General features: G+C 37.8%; 2 protein-coding genes across 3 annotated transcripts in view; one reads left to right on the plus strand and one right to left on the minus strand.

The window, feature by feature from the left end:
- Window positions 1-24,860, minus strand: part of mrpl11 (mitochondrial ribosomal protein L11) — a 48,762-nt gene that overhangs the window by 2,929 nt on the left and 20,973 nt on the right. For both annotated transcript variants that reach the window (XM_046850246.1, XM_046850245.1), the window contains one exon: window positions 5,530-5,625. In XM_046850246.1, coding sequence (XP_046706202.1) covers window positions 5,530-5,625 — 96 coding nt within the window. The remainder of the gene's footprint in view (window positions 1-5,529; window positions 5,626-24,860) is intronic.
- tmem265 (transmembrane protein 265) lies at window positions 16,741-23,699 on the plus strand. Its single transcript, XM_046850244.1, has 3 exons — window positions 16,741-17,050; window positions 18,465-18,930; window positions 21,287-23,699. Exon 3 carries the CDS (start codon window positions 21,289-21,291, stop codon window positions 22,303-22,305), a length of 1,017 nt encoding a protein of 338 aa, XP_046706200.1. The 5' UTR covers window positions 16,741-17,050; window positions 18,465-18,930; window positions 21,287-21,288; the 3' UTR covers window positions 22,306-23,699.

The following is a 24,860-nucleotide window of genomic DNA, read 5'->3' on the forward strand; positions in this document are numbered from 1 at the left end:
GTATTAGCATTAGGATATAAAACAGCATGATCCAACATTAAATTTGACTTATACCACACTGACAGAGTGAATCTAGAAGGACACACACAAGATCGAAAGAAGGTTTATAAAAGTTGAAATAAATGATGCTTATGATCAGATGGCTGCACAAAAAAACATTCACTGGCTTTACCAGTCTTTAGTGAACCATGGTCATGGTCATAATGTTTGAAAGAAAGAAATTAGGACTAGCAGTGAAATTACTCATGCTGGGTAACAACATAAAAAGAACTCCTACTACACCACGGAGCTCTGGGCTTTGCATAAGACACATACTCTATGGACCCAAAAAAACAAACAAACAAACAAAAAAAACAGATTGGTATTGAGATGCCATAAAAATAAAGTCCTTTTGGGTCTAAAAGAAATGTTTGTTCATGATATAGTCCCATAAAATTGTTGGTTATAACAGGGCCCAAGACTCACCTCTCCTGTTTTGACTTTGTAAAAAGATCTGTCTCATGCGATGCCATCAGTTGACAGCTGAGACAAACATACCTGTTATTTCCATTTATTTCCAAAAACACTTTTCATGACTAGAAACGTTGCTGTGTTTGCCAAAAGCAATCTGATTCCACTTTAAAGCCAGACCCGGAAAACTTAAGTGGAAAAACCTACATTTAAGCCTTTCTCTAATTAAATCTGTAACGCATTTTGTGCAGTGTTCATTCAGCGAATCTCACCTCATGTGTTTAATAACCTCACAATCAAGAGGCAAGAAATAACCCCAGCAAAAGAAAACGTTACAGGAGCAAAATTGGTTCTTGCTTAGTGCGAGTACAGGAGTGCAGATGCCTGGTAAAAGTTTGGGAATTAAAACACTGAGAAGTCTGTGATTATATAGATATATATCTCAAGTCAATAGGCTTTTATTGTCATTTCTTTATAAACAGTTGTACACAGTACGCAGTAAAAATGAGACAACGTTACTCCAGAACCCTGGTGCTCAACTGAACAACAGAGCTACAACACACAACATAAAGCTACATAAAGTGCACCGAGTGCAACCGAGTGCAACCAAGTGCAAACAGTGCAGACAAAAAAGAGTAAAGACAGACAACACAGACAGACAGACAACACAAGACAGCGCCGACCAGTAAACCTACTGTATACTCTGAATGTACAGTACTGTACAATATCTCTCTCTCTCTCTCTCTCTCTCTCTCTCTCTCCCTTTTCATCATTTCTGCAAGCCTGGATGGCTGCCATTGTATACAGTGCCTTGCAAAAGTATTGACCCCCCTTGGCGTTTCTCCTATTTTGTTGTCTTACAAACCTGGAATTAAAATGGATTTTTTGGGGGTTTGTATCATTTGATTTACACAACATGCCTACCATTTTGAAGATGCAAAATATTTTTTATTGTGAAACAAACAAGAAATAAGACGAAAAAAAACAGAAAACTTGAGCGTGCATAACTATTCACCCCCCCAAAGTCAATACTTTGTAGAGCCACCTTTTGCAGCAATTACAGCTGCAAGTCTCTTGGGGTATGTATCTATAAGCTTGGCACTGGGATTTTTGCCCATTCTTCAAGGCAAAACTGCTCCAGCTCCTTCAAGTTGGATGGGTTCCGCTGGTGTACAGCAATCTTTAAGTCATACCACAGATTCTCAATTGGATTGAGGTCTGGGCTTTGACTAGGCCATTCCAAGACATTTAAATGTTTCCCCTTAAACCACTCGAGTGTTGCTTTAGCAGTATGCTTAGGGTCATTGTCCTGCTGGAAGGTGAACCTCCGTCCCAGTCTCAAATCTCTGGAAGACTGAAACAGGTTTCCCTCAAGAATTTTCCTGTATTTAGCACCATCCATCTTTCCTTCAATTCTGACCAGTTTCCCAGTCCCTGCTGATAAAAAACATCCCCACAGCATGATGCTGCCACCACCATGCTTCACTGTGGGAATGGTGTTCTCGGGGTGATGAGAGGTGTTGGGATTGCGCCAGACATAGCGTTTTCCTTGATGGGCAAAAAGCTCAATTTTAGTCTCATCTGACCAGAGAACCTTCTTCCTTATTTTTTTCTGGCCACTCTTCCGTAAAGCCCAGCTCTGTGGAGTGTACGGCTTAAAGTGGTCCTTTGGACAGATACTCCAATCTCCGCTGTGGAGCTTTGCAGCTCCTTCAGGGTTATCTTTGGTCTCTTTGTTGCCTCTCTGATGAATGCCCTCCTTGCCTGGTCCGTGAGTTTTGGTGGGCGGCCCTCTCTTGCCAGGTTTGTTGTGGTGCCATATTCTTTCCATTTTTTAATAATGGCTTTAATGGTGTTCCGTGGGATGTTCAAAGTTTTGGATACTTTTTTATAACCCAACCCTGATCTGTACTTCTCCACAACTTTGTCCCTGACCTGTTTGGCGAGCTCCTTGGTCTTCATGGTGCCGCTTGCTTGGTGGTGCCCCTTGCTTAGTGGTGTTGCAGACTCTGGGGCCTTTCAGAACAGGTGTGTGTATATATATATATATATATATATATATATATATATATATATATACTGAGATCATGTGACACTTAGATTGCACACAGGTGGACTTTATTTAAGTAATTACGTGACTTCTGAAGGTAATTGGTTGCAACAGATCTTATTTAGAGGCTTAATAGCAAAGGGGGTGAATACATATGCACATATTTCCGTTATTTATTTTTTAGAATTTTTTGAAAGTTTTTTTTTTCATTTCACTTCACCAATTTGGACTATTTTGTGTATGTCCATTACATGAAATCCAAATAAAAATCAATTTTAATTCCAAGTTGTAAGGCAACAAAATAGGAAAAACGCCACCAATACTTTTGCAAGGCACTGTATGAGTCTATGCATAAAAGCACTGAAAGATAGACGGAGATCAAATCAGATATACTATATTTGGTCCCAGTTAACTCCACAATGTTAATTAAGTGGTTATATTTTCTTTGTAAAAAAAAAAAAACAATACTTCATCATTTCACTTAAAAAGGCTGTTATCTATAAAAAAAAACATGTTTACTCATTTAAACATAGCAAATATTTTCTATTGCTTCATTGCCCAGTTCAGTTGTTTATGTGCCCATTGCAGGTACATTCAGTGGTACAGTTACAGAGCCCCATACACAGCATGTTCTGGCAGAATTAACATTTTCAGAAATTTGCTCTTCTGAGCAATCAGAGCAGACAGGTTAGCTCTTACCCTTCACCCCTCAATGAAACTCGGGTGCTCTTGACTGTTAGCAGTTGACATGCCTTAAACACATTTCAGTAAATACTAACCACTGCATACTGGAACACGACACAGGACTTGCTATTTCAGAGATGCTCTGTCCCAGTTGTCGAGTCATCACAATTTAGCCCTTATCAAGGAAACTCATATTTTTATGTTTGCCCATTTTGCCTGTTTCCAAAACATCAAATTTGAGAACTAACTATTAATTTAGTAAATATATCCTAATATATCTAACCCTTTACAGGTAGCAAATTAATGGGATAATCAATGTTATTTACTTCACCTCTCAGTGGTTTTAATGTATGGCTAATATGTGGTGTACATAAAGGCACTCCGATGGCGAAAAAGTTTTGTTTGAAATGTTTGAGTTATTATTTAATATTATAGTATTTCACCCAGTATTGTAATTTGGAAAGGATTTGGAGGGGTTATTACTAATAAAGAGTGGGTTTGAAAAGATCACTGAACTGGCTGATTTTGAATGCCTAATAAACAGTACCATTGAACAGTACCATTCAAACACAGTACCATTCAAACGTATGAACATTTTTCTGTCTGCACAAATTGGGGAAAAATGGCTTACACCAAATCAAATTAGCACCATGTCAGCGTTATACCAGCAAATTAAGCTTTTGGATGCACAACAATTGAGCGCTTAGAGGGATATCATAACAGTTAAGGCAACTATGCACAATAATTGGTCAATATTATGAGAACATTTTGGAAATATTGATGCATGCTAGCTAAGTTAAAAAGAAAATTAATCATTTGATATTAAATTTAATTCAATAAATAGGCAATAAAAAATATGAAGGCTATAACATCAGACTAGAAGTGCAAATAAGAAAGAAATGAGTATGACATTTCCACATCTCCTACACCCTCCACTTTTTGCTCTTTAACTTCGCTCTTTAGCTTTACAGTAAAATCTGTATATATTGTATACCTTTAAAACTAGTGTTAGACAGTTGAAAACATGCCAAGGAAAAAGTAAATGTTGTCATTCATATCCTCATTAAATGTCAAAAGAGAGATACTGCACTTGGAACACCACAAAAACATCAGAATCTCCTGATTTCCTGCCTTTGGCATTCACAGCAGCCATCACTGACAACAAAAAAAAATCTTCATAGGGATTCAATTGAAAGCAAAATGTCAAAAATACTGTCATGTGAAGTCCAGATTGATATCACAGCAAAACAGGTTCACTAACAAAGAGTAGAAAAGAAAAAAGAATTTTCATTCAGATATGCTACGCAGGCATAAGAAAAGGATAGGGCATAAATGTAATGTAAAAGTCAAAAGTTACTTAATGATAATGCATGCCTACATTTCTTAGACCATGAAATGTCTCCTTCGGAGATGCAAAAAAGACAGAAAACGGCAGTGCAAGCGCTTCTAGTGAGGCTGTAAGACAGAGTGCTTAACCCGAGCACTGTTAAATGAAAGAAATGAAAATGGAACCTGCTTTAAGAGCTTCTAGGTAGTCATGCAGCCTCTAAGGTTTGTCATGAGTAACCCACATGAAATGAAAAGAAATCCTTCACGCCTTCCGCATTGTGCTTCTCAGCCTGCCACTCTGGGATCGATTCCATATGCAGCTATGCGTATACGAATCCATCTTTCTGTAAAAGCTTGAGACAGCTTGTATTTTGTTTATTATATTATTGTACCAGCCTGGTCAAAAATAAGAAGAAGAGAACAGAAAGAGACATTTGCAGGGGGTGGGAGATGTGGGTCAGCCAAATAAGAGGCATCAGGTACGGCTCTCCTAATGCACCCAAGAAACAAATCATTCAAGCTACTTCCATTACTCTACAAAGCACTGAAGCAAGTACATTACCAGTATTAACTCCAAGAGCTGAAATGATAACAGCATCTTTGGCAAATATTCTATAATAAAGAAGATCAGACGAGTTCAGACCAGGTGAAACGTATGTGCGTTGCATTACGACAGCTAATAAATTCTAAAGTCTGCACTGCAGTTGATTCCAGTCAAATCGAGGATTCCATTTGAACATAATAACCATGCAAGCTTCAATCTACACTTTAACATTCATACTGCATCAGTGGCTGCTTATAACAAGTGGGTTAGAACAATATGAGCCATATCTCAGAGGACTCATATAAACTGGATAAATGAATATGGGCCAAAAAAGATAGTGATCATTTGCCACAATTCCAAGGCCACGTGGGAAAAATCTGCTCCACAATGTTGTCGGAGCATTTTGCATTTTCAATGCAAAATCAAATGAAAGCTAGTTTAAAAAAAATAATAATAAGTGTTCACATTTTACCTTGACATTGATCTTGATGGGAAGAGGAATGCCTTCTTTAAGGTCTTTGGTTTTCTCGTTGAAGTCCTTACAGAATGCACCGATTGGGATCCCTCGCTGGAATGACAAAACAGAAAAAAACAGTGATACATTTGGTAAATTCACTTTCTAAAGATATCACAGGTATCATTACAAATGTATGACTGAAGATATATTTAATATATAGTGATGTGTAGTGTGTACTGCAAATATGTTATTCTTGTCAGATTAGCCATATCACCTATCCTTAAATCTGAACTGGTACACTGAATATTTCAGACGGTCATCTCATGGTGGCTTTCATTCGTGGAATACCAATTACCCTTTAGAAAGGCAGCGTGGTGAGTGTCAATCACTCAATAACTTATTGGTGCACTGCAAGTGCGTGTTCATGCTTGGCTGCCTGTTAGCAAACGAGTGGGAGAATGGAGGAGTCCATTTGGCCAAGGGTGAGTGTGTGTGTTTTTAGAATATGGCAGTCATCACGCCCGTGAGACGTGATAAATGAGATCCTTGTTACTGCTCCATGCCACATAGAGAGCTAAATGTAAAGCTGACATTAAGTGAGCACTGGCTGCCATTTCTTCTCCGTTCCTTCAATTCAACATGGGCGCATTTTCTGTGACTCTAATTCACAGGCCACTACTAATCAGTAATTTAATTACAGGAAAGAGAGAGCTATGCTGACCTTCCCAAAGGCACCACATTGGCCAAGACTCACTTTTTATCCTGCTGTCAGATTTTCAATAAAGGTAGGCTCTGAATTTCAAAATGATTTATTGGCAGCCTGACATATCAAACAATGTCAGACAATCATTTAGAAATAGAAAAAAAAAAACCTAGCTTGGACTTAAAAAATGATTCACAAGACAGTGTACACATTCTAAAGCATCTTTGTTGTACAAGATGATTACAAAGCTATTTCCTTGCAGCATTTAGTTTATTTTTCTCATGATCAAACACTACATAAACGTTTTGTCCAGTTTAGCAACCAATATAAATTCATGGAATGATAAAGTGTCCTTTATTCAGTGGTGGCCACATATAAGAAAAAAAAGTGATTTGTGCAAAATGCTGACCCTGTCTTTCAAAAGAAAGGTAATAAAACTTCCATCAAACTGATAATGGCAAATAACCTTGGTCTGGACCATAATAAAATGCACCTAAGAAGAACTTAAAGCAAGAATTATTTGAGAACATTTTTTTCCTATGGCAAAATAGCTGCCGTTGCCATGCCAACACAACGAACATACTACTGGTGTGGATGAGTTAAATGCTTTTGGACACAGGCACCAAGTAATCTTCCTCATGGCAGATGGCATTACTGTGGGGCTGGTGTGTTGCATTTGAATTTGAGAAGAAAAAAAAAAAAGAAAAACGTGGAAAAACAACTTGTGCTAATAAAATGCAAAACAAAAGTGCCTGAATCCAGTCTCCCTGCTGACTTGCTTATTAACAGCAATCTCATGTGAACCGTCCTGGCATCCAAGCAAACTCTCATTTAGCTGAAAACAACAGAGCTGAGTAAACAGAGGGGTGGGGGAGAGAGTTGTAATTAAATATAAAAAAATATTTTATAGAAGTTTGTGGTTACTGGGAAAGACTCATCTGAACAGCCAACAATAAAGAGTATTGGATTTAAGGCTAGGATTTTAAGGCTGATATTTTCCCATTTCTTTTCATTTGCCTTTTAACTACAAAGAAAAGCAAAACACTGCAATTGGAAGGTAGTTTGATCTATTAAACAAATCATCTGACAGACAAAGCATAGAGCGATTTTTTTTATAAGAAAGGCACATGAGTGTCATTGTAGGGAACTGGAGAGACTGGAAAAGTGATATAAGTATGAGCATACTGGAGCACAAGCCAAACCGAGTCAAGCAATGGCAGCCGTAATGGATATCTAGATGTTTCATTATCATAAGTGTGGCCACTATAAGATTGGAAAACTGTTTGAGTGAAAAGGCGAGTTGATCTCTTTGGCACGCTTTCTAAAGCATGGTGGTGGTTCATAGAGATGCCAAGTGTTTAATATAGAGGGCATAAGGTTTTCACTTTGATGATCTGGCCAAATTGACAGGCCAGCCTGCAAAAGCCTGGGGATCTAATCATCCTGATGTCAAGCAGTCCAATTAAATTCTTTCTTTACCCCGCCGTCACTGATAAAAGAAGAGTAGTCAAGAACAAAATGGTTGCTCTACATCACCTTGATGGGGGCATTTAGTTTTCCCTAGACAACTCACTCAATACTTCAGAAGAATATTAAAGTTCTTTATCATTTTGTGACTCTTATAATGTATCCTTTATGGCCTTAAAAAAAAAAAAAAAAAAAAATGGATTCTTCACAGTCATACCTGATGAAATTAGTAAAAGTTGATGTCACAGCAAAAGAAGTGATAAACGTTCTAATTTACTGAATTCCATGTTTTCATAATGACCTTTAAAAATGGTAATGCACTCTTACAAATATTGTTTCTTTACTCAGTAAGGTCTCCTCAGTGTATAAATATTTAAATCAATAATTCTCATTTTTGCTTAAACTTTCTAATTAGAACAACTGACTTACATTATGAATAAAAAATATAAGATGAATGGCATTTAAAACCAGCATTTTAAATAAATAATACACAAAATAGTAATCAAGTTTTTGCTCCCAGCTTTTGTTATTAGTAAACATAATAAACAAAAATATCTTAATTCTTTAATCATTCAATGTTTTTTTTTTTTCTTTTTTTGCTCATTCTTTACTAATTTACCAGGCACCAGAAGGAACATGCTGACCAGATTCATAGTGTGATTTCAAATTAACCACATTTAAGATCTTGCAGATCACAATAACATAGTGGAAACATAGGCAATTTTTAGTTTATAAAGACACTAATAATGTCGTTTGACCCTGAATCCTGTTTGGTCAGTGGTACTAGACCTTACCAGAAAGGTCATTTCAGTACAGTTTGACAAAATTAATTTTCAACTGCTAAATTAAACATGCATTCAGCCAGCTCCAGAATTATCATTACCCTTGGTAAAGATGATTAAAAAAAGATGATTGCGGTTTATCTCCTGCAGAATGAGAGGAATTTAATTTGAAAATGAATGAGACAATATTGTTTAAAGCTCATATTTGTACATGCACATATGAATGCTCATATCTACCGATTTGCAGAACACAATAAAATTTTGGGGTCACCGAGTGGCCAATTTTACTGCGAGATACGTTCACTATGGAGGGCATGACACAACAAAGCCTTTTTCTTCTGTAACTGCAAATGTATGTGGCTAGAATATACTAGTGCAATTTTTGAATAAAAAGGGTTCTTTTGTCTGAAGAGCCAAAAATACAACAAAATAAAAGAGAAGAGTAATCTTCACTCTAAAGATTTCGCAAATACAGCAACATGGAGTGACGAAACGACCAGTACCCCTTTCAGATCATTAATTTTTAATGAGAGGTGACATATGGTGACATGAGTGACAGAAACTACTGATGCCTAGATGTGGGCATGTCCAGTGACATGTCAAATTTAAGAATGATTTTACTTGAACCTCATGCTAATAATGACAACGAATCACTTAATCCCTGTGTGCAGTGCGTGTAAAGACATTAGTGAACATATCACTAATCAGCGCACTATTAGTTTACCTAATAGTGCGCTGACCAACTAGCACCGGTGTTCACCGAGATATTAAAACTTTCCCTGGAACAGTCTGTTATCCCCTAATGCTTCAAACGGTCCACCATTGTTCCTGTCCCGAAAAAGCCACAGCCTACCTGCCTCAAAGACTACCGACCTGTAGCCCTGACCCCAGTAGTGATGAAGTGCTTTGAAAGACTGGTCAGAAACTTCATCACTAACAGACACACTGGATCCTCTACAGTTCACGTACTGGCAGAACCGCTCCACTGAGGATGCCATTGCTCATCTTCTTCACACAATGATGAGCCACCTGGACTACAGAAAAGGGAATTATTCAAAAATGCTGTTTGTGGACTACAATTCAGTGTTTTACACTATAATTCCCTCCACGCTCACCTCTAATTTGGAGGTCCTGGGTCCTGCCGCTGTGTCAATGGATCTCCAACTTCCTGACAGACAGACCACAAGCTGTTCAGGTTAGCAAACAAACCTCATCCACCCTCACCCTCAGCACTGGAGCTCCCCAGGGTTGTGTTCTGAGCCCCTTTCCAACTCCACCACCATCATCAAGCTTGCTGACGACACTGTTGTGGTGGGCCTGATGTCCACCAACAGTGAAACTGCCTACCTACAGGAGATTAAAAGCCTGGAGAGATGCTGCCAGGAGACCAATCTTCTCTTGAATGTCTGCAAGACTAGGGAGTTGACAGTGGACTTCAGCACGAATCATGAGTGGGCATACCAAATGCTAAACATTAACAGGACCCCAGTGGAGAGAGTGGACAGTTTCCGGTACATAGGTGTTCACATCACACAGGACCTGTCTTGGTCCTGTCACATAAACACCCTGGTGAAGAACGCCCGGCAGCATCTGTACCATCTGAGACGCTTAAGGGACTTTAAACTACCCTCTCAGGTGCTAAGAACCTTTTACACTTGCACCATTGAGAGCGTTCTGATAGGTAACATCACTTCCTGATTCGGGAACAACACCATGCAGGACAGGCGAGCCCTCCAGAGGGTGGTGTGGTCAGCTGAACGTATCATCTGCACCGAGCTCCCTGACCTGCAGGACATCTACAGCACGCGGTGCCGGACCAGGGCAGAAAAATTGTGAAGGACCTCAGCCATCCCAACAATAGACTCTTTTATTTGTTGCGTTCAGGGAAGCCCTTCCGCTCCTTGAAAGCAAACACAGAGGGAAAGAGGAGGAGCTTCTTCCCGCAGGCCATTTGGAGTTAAAACCAGGAAACAACCAGGAACTAGTACTAGACCTCTCTTCTAGTCTTCACTATTTCTGCGTTTTTGCATTATTATATGACACCTTAACTCTGAACTGTCACTTCAACTGAACTTGCACAACACAGTGTCACTCTATACCACACCATACTACACATGGACACTTTAAGGACAATCACACACTAAATCACTTTAATTTGTACTGTTAATATCTGCCATACGCATCCATCCCCATCTAGATAAATGTACATATACATATATTTTCTATAGTTTAAACTTTATTTATCTACTTTATTTTTTTTGTATTTTTATCCTTATATTCTATTCTCTTTTTATGCTTAAATGTCGGACGGTCGTATAAAGCATTTCACTGCATGTCGTACTCTGTATGTATGTGTATGTGACAAATAGAATTTTAACTTGAACTTAGTGACCTCATAGTAAAGTGACTGCCCAGTTGCAGTAATAAAAGCACTGCATGTGTGAATATAGGGCTTGTAAAACTTTGTAACTTGATAACCTGGCATAAAGGACACTATTATTTTCTGATCAAATAATCTGGATAACTCTGCGAAGGAGCTACAACTGATTAACTCTTGCAGCAACATATGCAAAAAAAACCACCCAAATCCACAAAAAGAGTGGTTTCATAACCACAGAACCAAACTTTAACATGATCAAATGCTGATCTAAGCTCAATTAAAAACCTGTGTAGTGAGCTGAAGGACCACAAGAACCTAAAGGATCTCTATGAGCAGATAAACTTAAAACAGCTACATTACCTCTTTCTTTAATCTTTGATCTTTAATCATTCTAGAGCAGACTGATATTTGAAGCAATGCTTACATGCAAAATGTTTTAGAGGCTGAAACACAATTATTGTGGTGCTGTATGTTTGCATGCATGATGTGTGTATGTATGAGCATCAAATGTATAGACCAGAGATGCACAAACAAGAGCCAGCATGCCAAAGATGACCCAGGATGGCTTGCCATGCCATATTTAAAACAAAAAGGGAAAAAAGGAGATGGGGTAACAGTTAGAAAAACTTTGGAAAATGAGTATCATATTCATGTCTTTCATTAGAGGTCACTGAATAGCTGTATTAGGCATTAATTATTGTACAACAAACTGTTTCGCATTGTGATATACATTTTGCAAATGTTTAACTTTGAAAACAAACCACAACAGTTGAGCAAATTACAGAATAATGTTTTCTATTAATTTATTTATTTTTTAAATATAATCAAATCATAAATTAGAAAAACCATTGCAACTTTAATTTTATTATAAAGTTTGTTGCAAAAAAAAATCTCAGCCTAACTGAACACTGAGCGGTTCTGTGAAGCATAATCACTGAATTACTGAGCTCTGTCCTATGAGTACAGGACTGGTTTTGTAGAAGCTAGAGTTTGCAGTTTTGAGTCCACAAAAGTTTTTTTTCTTTGATTAAAGATCACATTGGCATCAAAACTGCTTCCGATTGTCATTTTAATCACAAGTTTAAGATTAATATTGACCTCTCAATAGCATAGCAGAGGACAATGACAAATCAGATTATATAAATAAACTAGGCCATGCCTAACTTTCTAAATCAATTATATAACTTCAAACTTTGCAGTCAAAACTGGTTCTGCAATCTATTTTTAATTTTTTTTCTATCAAAGATTTAACAAAGAATCTGAGTCTACCTTTAATAAATTTGATTTGAAATGCAAACTGTGCATAGCTTTGAGTTTATTTATACAGAAACATAATCTAGGCCAGAACATATAGCTTCAGAATGAACAGCTTTGTAGTTGTTCAGAGCCAGCTCTTTCAGTATGTGAAAGAGGTATATTAATGGGTCACGATTTTCACAAAGAAAATATTGAAGAATGTAAGTGGAACTGAGTTCTGTGTATAGAATGCATCATTCCTTTGCAGCCTCTTACATACTGGCTCCTGTTGTAATTCAAATGTTTCCTTCACTGCTACAGTTCAAGATAATAAACAATATAGATAGACACACACACACACACACACACACACACACACACACACACACACACACACACAGATCACCATAAAATTTAAATTGTGTTACACTGATTATCTCATTAAAATGGTACCGGCCATGAAGTGGGAAACATTAGGCAGCAAGAAAGCAGTCAGTTTTCAGAAGCAGTAAAAATTGGAAAGCATTAGGATCCGATTGCCTTAGACAAATTGTGATAGCTAGATAACTGGTAAAACTGGTATGCAGCGTTTAGTGTTTACCAAAAGGAATCCAATAAAGGACAACTGGTAAACTGTCAACTGTCATGGGTGCCATTTTCATGCACAAATTCCCAAAAATGTTAATGCTGGTTTGCATAGAATATGCCAGAACATTCAGTAGAAATTGTTCAGGAATGCTTTGAGGAAGATGACAAAGAGCTCAAGGTTGACTTGGCTTTCAAATTCACCAGGAATGCAATCTGATCGAGCATCTGTGATGTGCTACAAACACATCCAAATAATAAAGGCCCCACTTTCCAGAGAAAGTTCCTAGTTCCTACAGAACTTAAAGGACCTGCTGCTAAAGTCTTATTTTATCACGATGACCACAGCACACTTTCAAAAGGCTTGTGGAGTCCATGCATCGGCAGGTACACTGCTATTTTGAAAGCACAAAGGTGGATTTAATGTTATGGCTGATCAATATATTTATACAACAGTCAGTCTGAATACTCTATTGGCTAGGTTTGCATTTAATCCGTTGAAGGCACAGGCAGTTCCAAACAGTTTAATAGCCATTTTAAATTAATGTGCAGCCTTTTAAACAGCTGTAACAAAAGTAACAAAGTCACAACTGGAAACAGAGTTACACAGCTTTTGTAAACATTTCCTAATTACCTTAAGTAGCTAAATGAATGATTTAACTAAATGACGAGTTATTTAACTGATAAGAAAATAAGGCAATTTTCATAAAGACAAAAGATGAAATTGATGAAGAAAACCACTGGAGGAGATAATGTTACAATTACAAAAATAGCAGCACAATGAATTAACAGACACAGATTTATGTAATAATTCTTTACTCTCACAGGTTTAATTAAATCTAATCCAAATCTTTTTACACTACTAAAGTTCTGTGTATGATCAACACTGGGCAGAATGCTACATCTGTATATAAACTAATTAACAAAAATTAACTGTTATTTTTGTATCCATTGTCAGTTGCAGACATACCTGTCAGCTTCATTTAATCAATACTGACAAATGACCATGGAAAGAATGAAATCTTATTGAAATTTTCTTTATTTCTGCATAAATTACAGAAATCATTATCTGAATTTCATGTAAACAGACCAAAGTAAGCCCAATGTTTGTTTGTTTATTTATTTATTTATTTATTTATTTATCTGGTGTGACCCCTTGTAGAGCAACAACTGCAAGTAAACATATATAACATTAGCCCAGTCCTCAGTACAGAACAGGGATGTTGGTGGGTTTCCTTACATAAACTGCTTGCTTCAGATTAGGTCTAAATGAATATTACAAATTATAAATTTTTTATTCCACTGTATTTATTAACTACACATGGAGCACTGCATTTCCCCGTGGACCATTATTACTGACACACCACCTGCTAAACTCTGGACTGCTCTGGGCTCTCATTTATAAGCTCATGTATGTTTCCAGCTCAGTTTTGTGCGTACGCCACTTTTCACGTTAAGTTTATGCATGCTATATGTGTCGCCAATTCCCCTTCTGTGTTTTCACATTGTGCTTATGCAGGGCTCATAGTTTACTTACAGGTGTGCACTTTCTCCTGTCAAGTTTTTTTTCACAAATATTAAATTATTTTATATTATATATGTATATTATAAATTAGAACCCTAGACAGGTAACACATAAGATGCTGCAGAATTTAAAAAAATGGAGAAACATAGACAAAAAACAGCAAGGGGCGAGGAGACGATTCAGGCCAAAGAACACAATAAAAAGTTTGGGAACATTTCGAACTAAAACAAAGAAAACCCCATACAGTGCTTTTACCTTTTTAAAAGTAACTTGAAATAGATTATTATTTATGATTTTTTTGTGTATATATTTATATTTGCATTTTGATGTAATATGGCAATTAAATGCATGATATAGGTTTAGTTTCCACAGATTCTTTTGCAATAAAAATGGTCATTTTAAGAGACCCGTCTTATTTTCTCTTGCATATTTAGTATTGATATTTGATGAATAAAAAGTACTTCTCGTCCGATTATTTGATCAATCGATGGACTCATCAGAATACTCGATTGCTAAAATAATCAAAAGCTGCAGCACTACTTCAGATCATTTCCATACCTGTCTATTAGATTAAGGCCAGGACTTTGTCATGGACATTCCAAAACTTTAACTTTGGTCCTCTTTAACCATTCTTTGGTAGCATGACTTATGTGTTTGGGGTTTTTGTATTGCTGCATGACCCATTTTTTTCCTGAAGATTCGGTTCATAAACAGATGTCCTGACACTGTCCTTTAGAATTCACTGGTATAATTCCAAAACCATTGTTCAATCAATTTTCACAGATGGGATCAAGTTCTTAAAACTGAATGCAGTATTTTTATTATGCAAGCATAATCCTTCTAGTTAAAATCCAAAATATATATTATATATACAGTACAGACCAAATGTTTGGACACATCTGCTCATTCAAAGAGTTTTCTTTATTTTCATGACTATGAAAATTGTAGATTCACACTGAAGGCATCAAAACTATGAATCAACACATGTGGAATTATATACATAACAAAAAAGTGAACTGAAAATATGTCATATTGTAGGTTCTTCAAAGTAGGCATCAAGAGAATGCCAAGAGTGTGCAAAGCAGCAATCTAAGCAAAAGGTGGCTTTGAAGAACCTACAATATGACATATTTTCAGTTGTTTTACACTTTTTTGTTATGTATATATATATAGGTATATATAGGTATTTTTCCCCCTAATGGTCCTCTGGCTTGTCCACATTATCCTTAGCAAACTTCAGACAGGCAACAATGCAATTTTTTGAGAGTCGAGGCTTTCTCCTTGCAACCAAGGTTGTTCACACTTCTCCTGATGGTGCACTCATTAACATTAGTCAACATAAGAGAGGCCTATTTTTTTTTTTTGCTTAGAAGGGTTCTTTTGTGATCTTAGGGACTATTACATGCCTTGCTTTTGGTGTGATCAGAAGTCCTTGGACATCCTTTAAAACTTTCTTTATAAACAGATTTGTAACCTTTTCAAGGGTAATAAGCAAACAACTCTTTTTCGGAGATCCTCAGAAATCTCCTTTATTCATGCCATGATGCACTTTGAAAACGCGTGTTTTGAAGATCAGACATTGATAGATACCTGTTCTTCAAATTAAAAAGGCCACTCACTGACACCTAATTGTCTCATTCATTAAAAAACAGATGGACTCTAATTTTACCATAGAACTAACTGCTAATCCTAGAGTTTCACATGCTTTTGCCACACACATGTAATATTGGATTATTTTTCTTAACAAATAAATGACCAACATAATTTGTTTTTTTTGATTGATTGGGTTCACTTTGCCTAATTTTAGAACCTGTGGGTAAATCTGATGTTTTGGGCCATATTTCTGCAGAAACATAGAACATTTTAAAGTTCACCAACTTTCAAGCAACACTATGCATGAATATACACACAGACAGTATGATATCTATATAATGCTTATATAATATTAAGGAGTGATTAAAAAAAACTTTAGCTGAAAAGCAATGTAAATAGTAACTAGTAATAGAAAAAGTAACACTGATTTTATAACTACCGGTAAGTCCCTAAGAACAAGAGAACTCATTAATACTTAAACTGATGTAGAAGCATAGAAATGTGTTTAGACACTAAATAAAAACAGAGGAAATGATTAGATTGATGGTACAATGACCAAATATGACATTTGAGCAAGGTTAGACATTGCAAAAGTGAATCAAAGAAATTTCTTTTTTTTTTAGGCCTGGGAAGATTTACTATATACTTATATGAATAAGGAACCGTGTGTAAAACAGGACATGTACATGAGTTTAATAGAAGACTTTTGGCAGGAAAGAGGATTAATTGAGCCATGCATGCGAATATGGGTAATTCACTGGCATGACAGAGGATGGCAGCGTATAATCAGGGACAGGGTTAATTAAACTGTGCAGTGTGAGGCACTTTCATTAATTACCCTGATTCCTGTTTTCCTAATTTCATTTGCTGCAGTATCCCTTGTCTTATCACATTTCTCCCTACCAGAGAGGCATGCATTTGATTAACTTTAAACTACTAAATTCCCTGTCTCCAATACAACACTTCAAACTTAGAGTGGACACCCAGCAAATAAGGTTCATGTAACAAAACTCAAATGGTAGTTTCTAAACTTGAGCGTGATAAGAGATTGATTAAAAAAAATGTCTAATTGGTTGATGAACATATTTATGTAAAGGAGAAAGTTCTCTGACCAACACTTGGCTGACTGACTGCTGAAAACAAAATCTTTTGGGATCGACTGCTGAAACAAATGTGTTTGGACAACACATAGGTTTGAACTCAGAAACTACTGGCTCAACTCATCAAAGATGCAATCTTGTTGGACTTCCCTTATTTTTTCACAGGTAGACCATCTGTGTGTAAATGAAGTGTGTGTGTGTGTGTGTGTGTGTGTGTGGTGGCAGCTAACTGCTACTGTGTGAGACAGATGGCTATTGGGTATGTGAGTACGCAGTTGGATTGAGACTTGTTTGCGCTGGAGGACATTTGGGCAGCAATCGGGTCCTCGGCACTCCAGAGTTATCCTTCACGTCCTTCCAAACTTTGCTGCTTCTGTCAGGAGGGAAAGTGATGACTGTGCAATGCTGGACATTTGCAACTCCCTCCTTCCCACTTCTCTTCGCCCTCGTTTTCTCTTTCCTCTTATGCTGAGGGAGAGGAAGTGAGACAGAGCTCAAGCTCAGACTGACCTTCAAAGACACCCATTGGGACTAAAGACAGAAAGCTTGAGTGTGCAACAGAGGAGGGGGCAGGCCAAAGAAAAATTGAAGTTGGGTAATAGAAAATCTCTGTGAAAATCAGTGAAGCACACAGATGATTGTGACAAGAAAGATGACTTGGCCTCCCCCTTTTCTCTCCATGGGTCTGATTAAACCACACACTCAAATGACCCCTGCAACCACAAGAAGATGAGGTGCAAGGTTGTATAGAAAATGGTGCACATGCACAGAGAGAGAGGGAGAGAAGGAATAAAAGAGATTGTGCCAGGAGATCCTTTTGAATTTATATGTTAAGAAGACGAAAACTGGCATGCCAGAGCACTTAACGAGAGCAGGGAACGGATAACAAGATCATGCTCAATTTCATTCTATGATGCTGTGCAAATTGCATCTGAAAATAAATCACCTTCTCTCATAAATTCTACACTATTCCCAGACTGTGAAAAGGCGATACGTTGGAGCAGCGGTTCATTTCCGGGCTGCCAAAAGGTCTTCATCAAATATGCCTAGGAAAAAAGAAAGGATTGTTCAAATGAGGACATCGAATTACTAGGCGCCTGAAGAGTAAAACGATTCAGCTATGGTAGTAAATAAGAAATATAAACCAGAGCTTGGCAGCATGTCAACAACTAAAATAATGAGGGAATAAATAACGTAAGACTGATGACGAGAAAATCGGTGATCTCTTCTCTTGCAAATGTACTTACTGTGGCTATGACTGAATTAAACCATAACACTTGACTAGTGCCTTCCCAGCACGAATACACAGACAATTCAAACATGCCCGCCTGTAATTTCGAGTGATTTGGCCAGAAGTGAGAACTGGAGAGAGAGACACGGAATTAAACAAGGGGGGAAAATGGGTGAAGAGGGGAGGAGAGGAGGGCGCGTGCACGTAGGCTGCCTACAAATCACACGCCGCAATCATAAACTCGAGCGATGCGCGCGTTTCATGATATTATTTTCCCCGCGCCAGGAAGCGCATCTTGCCGGCTTATCGTGGGAGTTCAACTTTTTCTTTTTTTTAATATCTTTGCAGATTCCGATTCTCATCCAGCAACGTTGGTCGACTTAAACCCCCAACACCGAGCCGTGCACAGAGCAGCAGAGGAGAGCGTCAAGCTGGTGAGACCACGCGCGACAACCTGAGGGGAAAGACAAAAAAAAAAAAAGAAAGAAGAAAAAAAAAGAAGAAAAAAAAAGAACTATCGGCAGGCGCACGCGCGAGGTTCGGGCAAAAAAAACGGTGTCACGCAAAAAGGTCCGCGGACTGCGAGTTGGGTAGGAGACAGTCAAAAAAAGGCAAAACCCTGACAATTTCCACTATCCTGACAGGATTAGCACTCGATTTGAGGTTTGACAATGTAACTATTGAGCTCGTTTGCGGAGCCTAAATGGCTTCTTTGGATTTACCGGTATGTGGTGAGATCGAAGCGCAGCGACCGCGACGTTTTATTGAAGCAAGTGAACTATTCTGGACGAATTCGTCTAAAAACACAACGAAGGTAATTGCAGATCTATTGCAATACAGACACAGAGACCTGTGCAAAAAGTCACTGCTTGTTTATTTTTGTGTAAATTGTCTACCTCCTTACAATAATGCAACAAACTTTGTCATGTGGCTGAACCGCTGCTTCATTATCCAAAGTTTGCAATAAAAGTTTACAGTGAAATGTCTAAACCTGATCATAACAGCAAAAGGAGACCGCAGAGAAAACGCATGCCCACCTAAACCATCACTAATCTCTGTAGTATACTTTCCTCCAGACCATGCCTTTGATATCTGAGCAATAAAAGTCTGATTACATTTGTAATGCTCAAAAGATCAAGGTTATAAATCTACTATTTATATATTGAGAATATGATTTGATTAATTTGCAAACACCAATCCAACCCTTCACAGCACTGGACACTGTTGTGCTCATGGTCTTGACATGGACACAAAGCTCTACTCAACAACCGTGGAAAGCACCTCGGTTTCGAATGTTACATAGTTCATGTGAGACAGGTCGTTTTTATTGAAGGGAAAGCCAACTGAGAATCAATGCTTGAATAATGCATGCAAGCTCACACTTGTGAACCCACATCCACCTGTGCACTTTCCAAGCCATTACTCATGCTCACAGTAAAACAGGGCACACTGGAATCCTATAGACGCTATTGATGTTTTGAGGGTTTTCAACCAACTCTCAGTATTAATATCAAAGTGAATTACAGGTTGAAAGTTGCGTCTGGAAGAAAAAAAAATCTCTTGACCCATCAAACAGACATGTGATGCTCAAATTTGATAACACAGGCATTATCAGATGTAGTATTTTCAACTCTAATCTTCAGACACAGGGGTTTTTAAAACGCCATTTCATTTCAATTCTGGAAGTCTTTATTTTTTTTAATAATCTTTTTTCCCCACTAAAACACAAAGGTTCAGAAAAACTAATAATCCGAGGTCATGTAGTAAACATCATCTCCTTCATGCGATGTATTAATGCATTTTATTCATACAGTTCCCTAGGACTGAATACATTTGTCTATTCCTGTGCATTGGTATTCCATATTTTTACCCTCAGCAGTCTCCTGTATCCTTTTGTCTCTCATTCCTTACCATGTCACTAACCACTTCACTCATTTCCCCAGACTTATTTATGAACTATCACAATCATGCACTAACATTTTATTAGCTCTGTAAAAACCAAGGGAATGAATCATTGCCCCCCCCCCTCCCCCTTGCTAATAGCACTCTCGCTGTTTAATTCTTGGTTTTCCTCATGTCATTGCCAACCTGAGTATTTTAAAATAATATATGTAGTTGCATGAGGTATTGTAATCCAGTGCGAGTCTCCTCATTAGGACAGATTTAATTAATCTCAGCAATGGATAATGTATTCATAACGATGCCATTACCACATTTCTTAAATGCTAATGATTTTCATATTAGGATGCCATTGATCATGTCAGCTCCTAGCATCCAAAGCTGCCTGATGGACTTCTCAAAGGCAATTGGCCATGGAACACAATTGGCTGAGGATGCATGCATTCGATTTGACTGTAAAGATCATAATTATTTCTTCATACAAGTCAATAAGAACAGTAACAGTGTCCTTGACAGAAACATTGCTTTAAAGAAAAAGGTACAGTGCCTATACGATCATGTAATAACATCTTGTATTATTGTTGTAGATTATGTGCATCTGCAAAACAGCGCAGTTGTACAGTGTCGGAGAATGACCCTGTAAATAAAAGCCATTTTGATAGTGCTATCCTTCATAAAGGACTGGTGGTCCAGCCACACAGAAAACAAGCATTATCAGCATTCCTGGTATTAAATATAAAACAATTAATTAATAAAAAATAAGGCAGTAACACTGTGATTAGTGTATGCCCTATGCAGAAATGTTGAGACTTGTTTCGACAAATTCTAAGCAATGCAAGTCATTATAAAAATCTCCAAAGGAAAAGATCACATGCATGTGCAGTTCTTTTAATTTTATATATGGACAGTAACAGTGCTCCTGTCCAGGTAAAGCTGAAACAATAAATCTAGCCACAGGGACAACGAGTCAACTGCCTATTACAGAAAATAATCACTTAAACGAATACTAGAACATTTACTATGCATAAATATCAGACATTTGTTGCAGTCTATCTGATCCATCATACACCCAAAATATATAATGAATGATGTTATAGCAAAAGCATGGCAGGTGTAACAAATATTCACTGTACTTAGCATATTGTAATTTTATGCTTATTAGTGTACCTAGGACAACTCCAAACTATAAGCCCTAGAACCTTTAAAAATATCCCTGTAGATTTGATGCAAGATTACATTCTAACCATGTCCCTTTTCTCCTGCTACTCCAGGCATGTTACCTTCACCCCAGGTGTGTTTGTCCACCTTGGTGACTGTGAGCACAATGGCTGTGCTTGATCTTTATCTGCTGGAACAGAGCATGCTGGGGCGTGGAAGTAGGGCTTGGCCGGCTACATGGGCATGCACAGCAGTGGCGCTTGGTGATCTAGGCTTCCTGCTGGCACTTCGGTTTGTTTCAGCCGGCGTGGCGTCAGAGGCTCGTTCACCACGCCGTGCATTTGCCAGCGCTCTCTGGTTCTTGTTTCTGTCCTTGCTGGAGCTCAAGCTTTTCTTTGTGTGCCAGAACTACAGATATGAACGCCGGCCAGCTGACCCATTAGCACGCAAGACCCTCACTCTTCTGCTCTCCGTGGGACTGCCCTCGCTCTTTCTAGTACTGACGGGAGCTGAGCATGTAACACCGGCACATAGGAAGCAGGAAGTACGTGCCAGGCTTCTTTGGGTTGCACTAGACCTGCTAGATGTGCTGGACCTGCAGGCTGGTTTGTGGGAGGAGGCTCAGAGTGGTGCAGTAGTCCCATTATGGGTTGATGGTGTTGTATTCTTCTACTGCTATGTGCTGCTACTTCTTTTGCCCTGTGTCTCCCTCACCGAGCTGGCACTTCCAGGACTGAGGCGAGCACACAGGGAAGCTGTGTACCCCTGGCTAAGTCTGTTTGCCATTAATGTGATGACACTGGGGCTGAGGGCTGTGGGTGTACTTTGGTACAGGGACCCAAGGATATCCACAGTGTTTGTGGGGAAGAATGTGCTGGCACTGGCTGTCAAGCTAAGATCATCTTGGGATATGCACAGGAATGGTAGCAGTGGGGGGCAGAGAGAAGGGGGTGAGGGAGGAGGAAGAAACCAGAGCTTAAGGATGGATGCAGAGCAGGTGGAGCAAGGACAGGGTGGTACAGCTCCAGCCACTCAGGACCACACACTCTTGCGCACTCATGGCCAAAGCCATACAAGGCTTGATCATGCTGACAGCTCCCTGGGGTCTGCCTACATTTCACAGGAGCTCTAGATGGACAGATCAGCTACTATGGATGAGCAACAATTACAGATTTATCTTTTGGTCACCATTCATTCTCTTCAGTCTGGATTTGGCCAAAAATAAATAATAACTCATCTTGTGAGCACATTTTCTACTACAACTGAGGGTTGTGTTTTGATCCTGTTTAATTCACGATCATACCTGGAGAGTCATTTCCGCTATTCAGTGCCTTTTCTATACCACAAAACATTTCATTTAACTGCAAAAAATTATTTTGACTGTTTTCCATGTTTATTAATAAAAAAACTAAAAAAAAAAGAAAAAAAAAACCAGTATCATTAACACAATTTTATTTTGTGTGTGATTTTTTTATTTAAAATCTCACCACTTTCTTGGTGTATTATAGAGATGGTATTTGTCCATTTCCAATGCTGATTTCCACCATATAGTGCTTTGACTAAAGAAACATGAAGCCAGGCCTCTTTTTCATATTTACCATCATTTTCATATAAAGACATTGAATTCAGTGTGTTTGAATTTTCTATGGCAGTTAAATACCAACACTCCTTTTCATTTTTAATATTGCAATGGTTTTATCATAAAAAGTTCCCACCATATATGTCCCAATTAGGCTATATTTCACAGAATCGATTTAAAAATATACATATTTTTTTAATAACTATGTGAGATAACTATTTAATATATGAACCATTATGCTACTGCAATGATTAATCTTACATATACCAAAGCCAATCTTTTCTTCATATTTCAACCCTGTTAGGTCTGTGCTTCATAACAACGAAGGACTTTAGACTTAACAATTTAATTAAATATTACATGTTTTTTTAAATGTTGATTATAATAAATATCTGTTTCATACACCATTTGAAATAAATAAACAAACAAAATAAATAAATAAATCAAGGTTACATAAGCATGTTTCGGTTTTGCTAATACATTGATTAAAAAACTGTTTTGAGTCTGTTATTAGGTTATTAATAATATAAGAAGATAAAAATGCATGCAATTGAAACTGCATTCACTCTTTTTTATAAGCCCCATAAAACACACATGACCCTGATAGACCAATAGACACTTAATAGGTTGTAAAATTGATGTATTTGTATGTTGGGGATTTTTTATTTTATTTATTTATTTATTTATTTATTTATTTACAATTTTAGGTTATTCCAAGCCCCCAAAAGGACATAACTCAATGAATTGTGTTTGTGATTAAAACCCCCAGGGCTGTGAGCATCATGGGTACTAAGTATGCATAAAGATATAAAAGAGAAATTGCACAAATGGGTATTCAGAAGACAGTCATAGCTAAAGAGTTTTTCATTATTATTACAAGAGGAAAAAACCTTTGGATCCCTATTTGAGACTAACACAAAACATATAAATGAGAGAGAGCACCTTAATCAGAGACACTGTTTATCTGCACTGATTTTTTTGAATGGATGAAGTGATGAATAAAAAATGTAAATGTAGCAGCGGAGTGTTTCCACTGGCATTATTTTATTAATTCAAGAACTCAATATAGAAAATTCAAAATGAAATGGAATAGGCTGAATCCAACAACACACAGCCCATATATATTAGAGATGTCATTTTCAATGTATTACAATTTGCACCAAAAGAAAATAAATACTGAACGCATGCTTTACACATTACTGTGCTTCTGAACAACAAACAATACAGTATCTCAAAAAAGTAAGTACACCCCTCACATTTCAGCAACCATTTTAGTAACTTTTCTCAAGAGAAAATACTATAGAAATGAAACTTGGGTATATTTTAGAGTAGTCAATGTGCAGTTTGTGTAGCATTATAGATTTACTGTCCCCTAAAAATAACTCAACATACAGCCATAATTGGCAAAATAGCTGACAACCATACAAAGCCTGCTTTACAGGACCATACAAATTTGTGCATCTTGTATTTAAGCAGTTAAAATTTGGTGCTTTGAGTTCAATTCTCTAATACTGACCACTGGATGTTCAACTAGGCACCTCATTGTAAAGAACTCTCTCAGGATTTAAAAATTTGTATTTTTGCTCTCCACAAGATGGCCTAGGCTATAAGAAGATCGGTAACACTCTAAAACTGAGTTACAGTACAGTGGCCAGGATCATAGTTTTTCCGAAGAAGTTGAATCTTTGTGCTTTGTGTCAGGTGCAGAAGCTGGCTTAAAAAAACAGAAGCATGAGTGCTGCCAGTACTGCTTTAGTGGTTGCAGAAGCAGAAGGTCTGCTTGTCAGTGCTCAGATCATACGCCGCTCACTGCAACAAGTCAGTATGCATGGCCGTAATCACAGAAGGAAACCTCTTTTAAAGCTGGCTCACAAGAAAGCCCACTAACAGTATGCTGAAGACAACCCATCCTAAAGCATAAGGTACTGGAACCTTATTGTTAGATACATTTGTTTGTTTGGCTTAGATGATGTCCGGCATGTGTGGCGACGCCCTGGTGAGGAGAACCAAGAAAATTGTGTCTTGCCTATGGTGGTGGTAGCATCATGGTCTGGGGCTGTATGAGTGCCTCCCTTCAGAAAAGGGGCTGAATGGCAATTTTCCAACAT

Source organism: Silurus meridionalis, chromosome 5 (genome assembly GCF_014805685.1).
Source record: "Silurus meridionalis isolate SWU-2019-XX chromosome 5, ASM1480568v1, whole genome shotgun sequence".
Lineage (NCBI taxonomy): Eukaryota > Metazoa > Chordata > Actinopteri > Siluriformes > Siluridae > Silurus > Silurus meridionalis.

Coding starts and splice junctions, on each gene's coding strand:
- tmem265 (XM_046850244.1), top strand. CDS start 21,289: ATGTTACCTTCACCCCAGGTGTGTTTGTCCACCTTGGTGACTGTGAGC.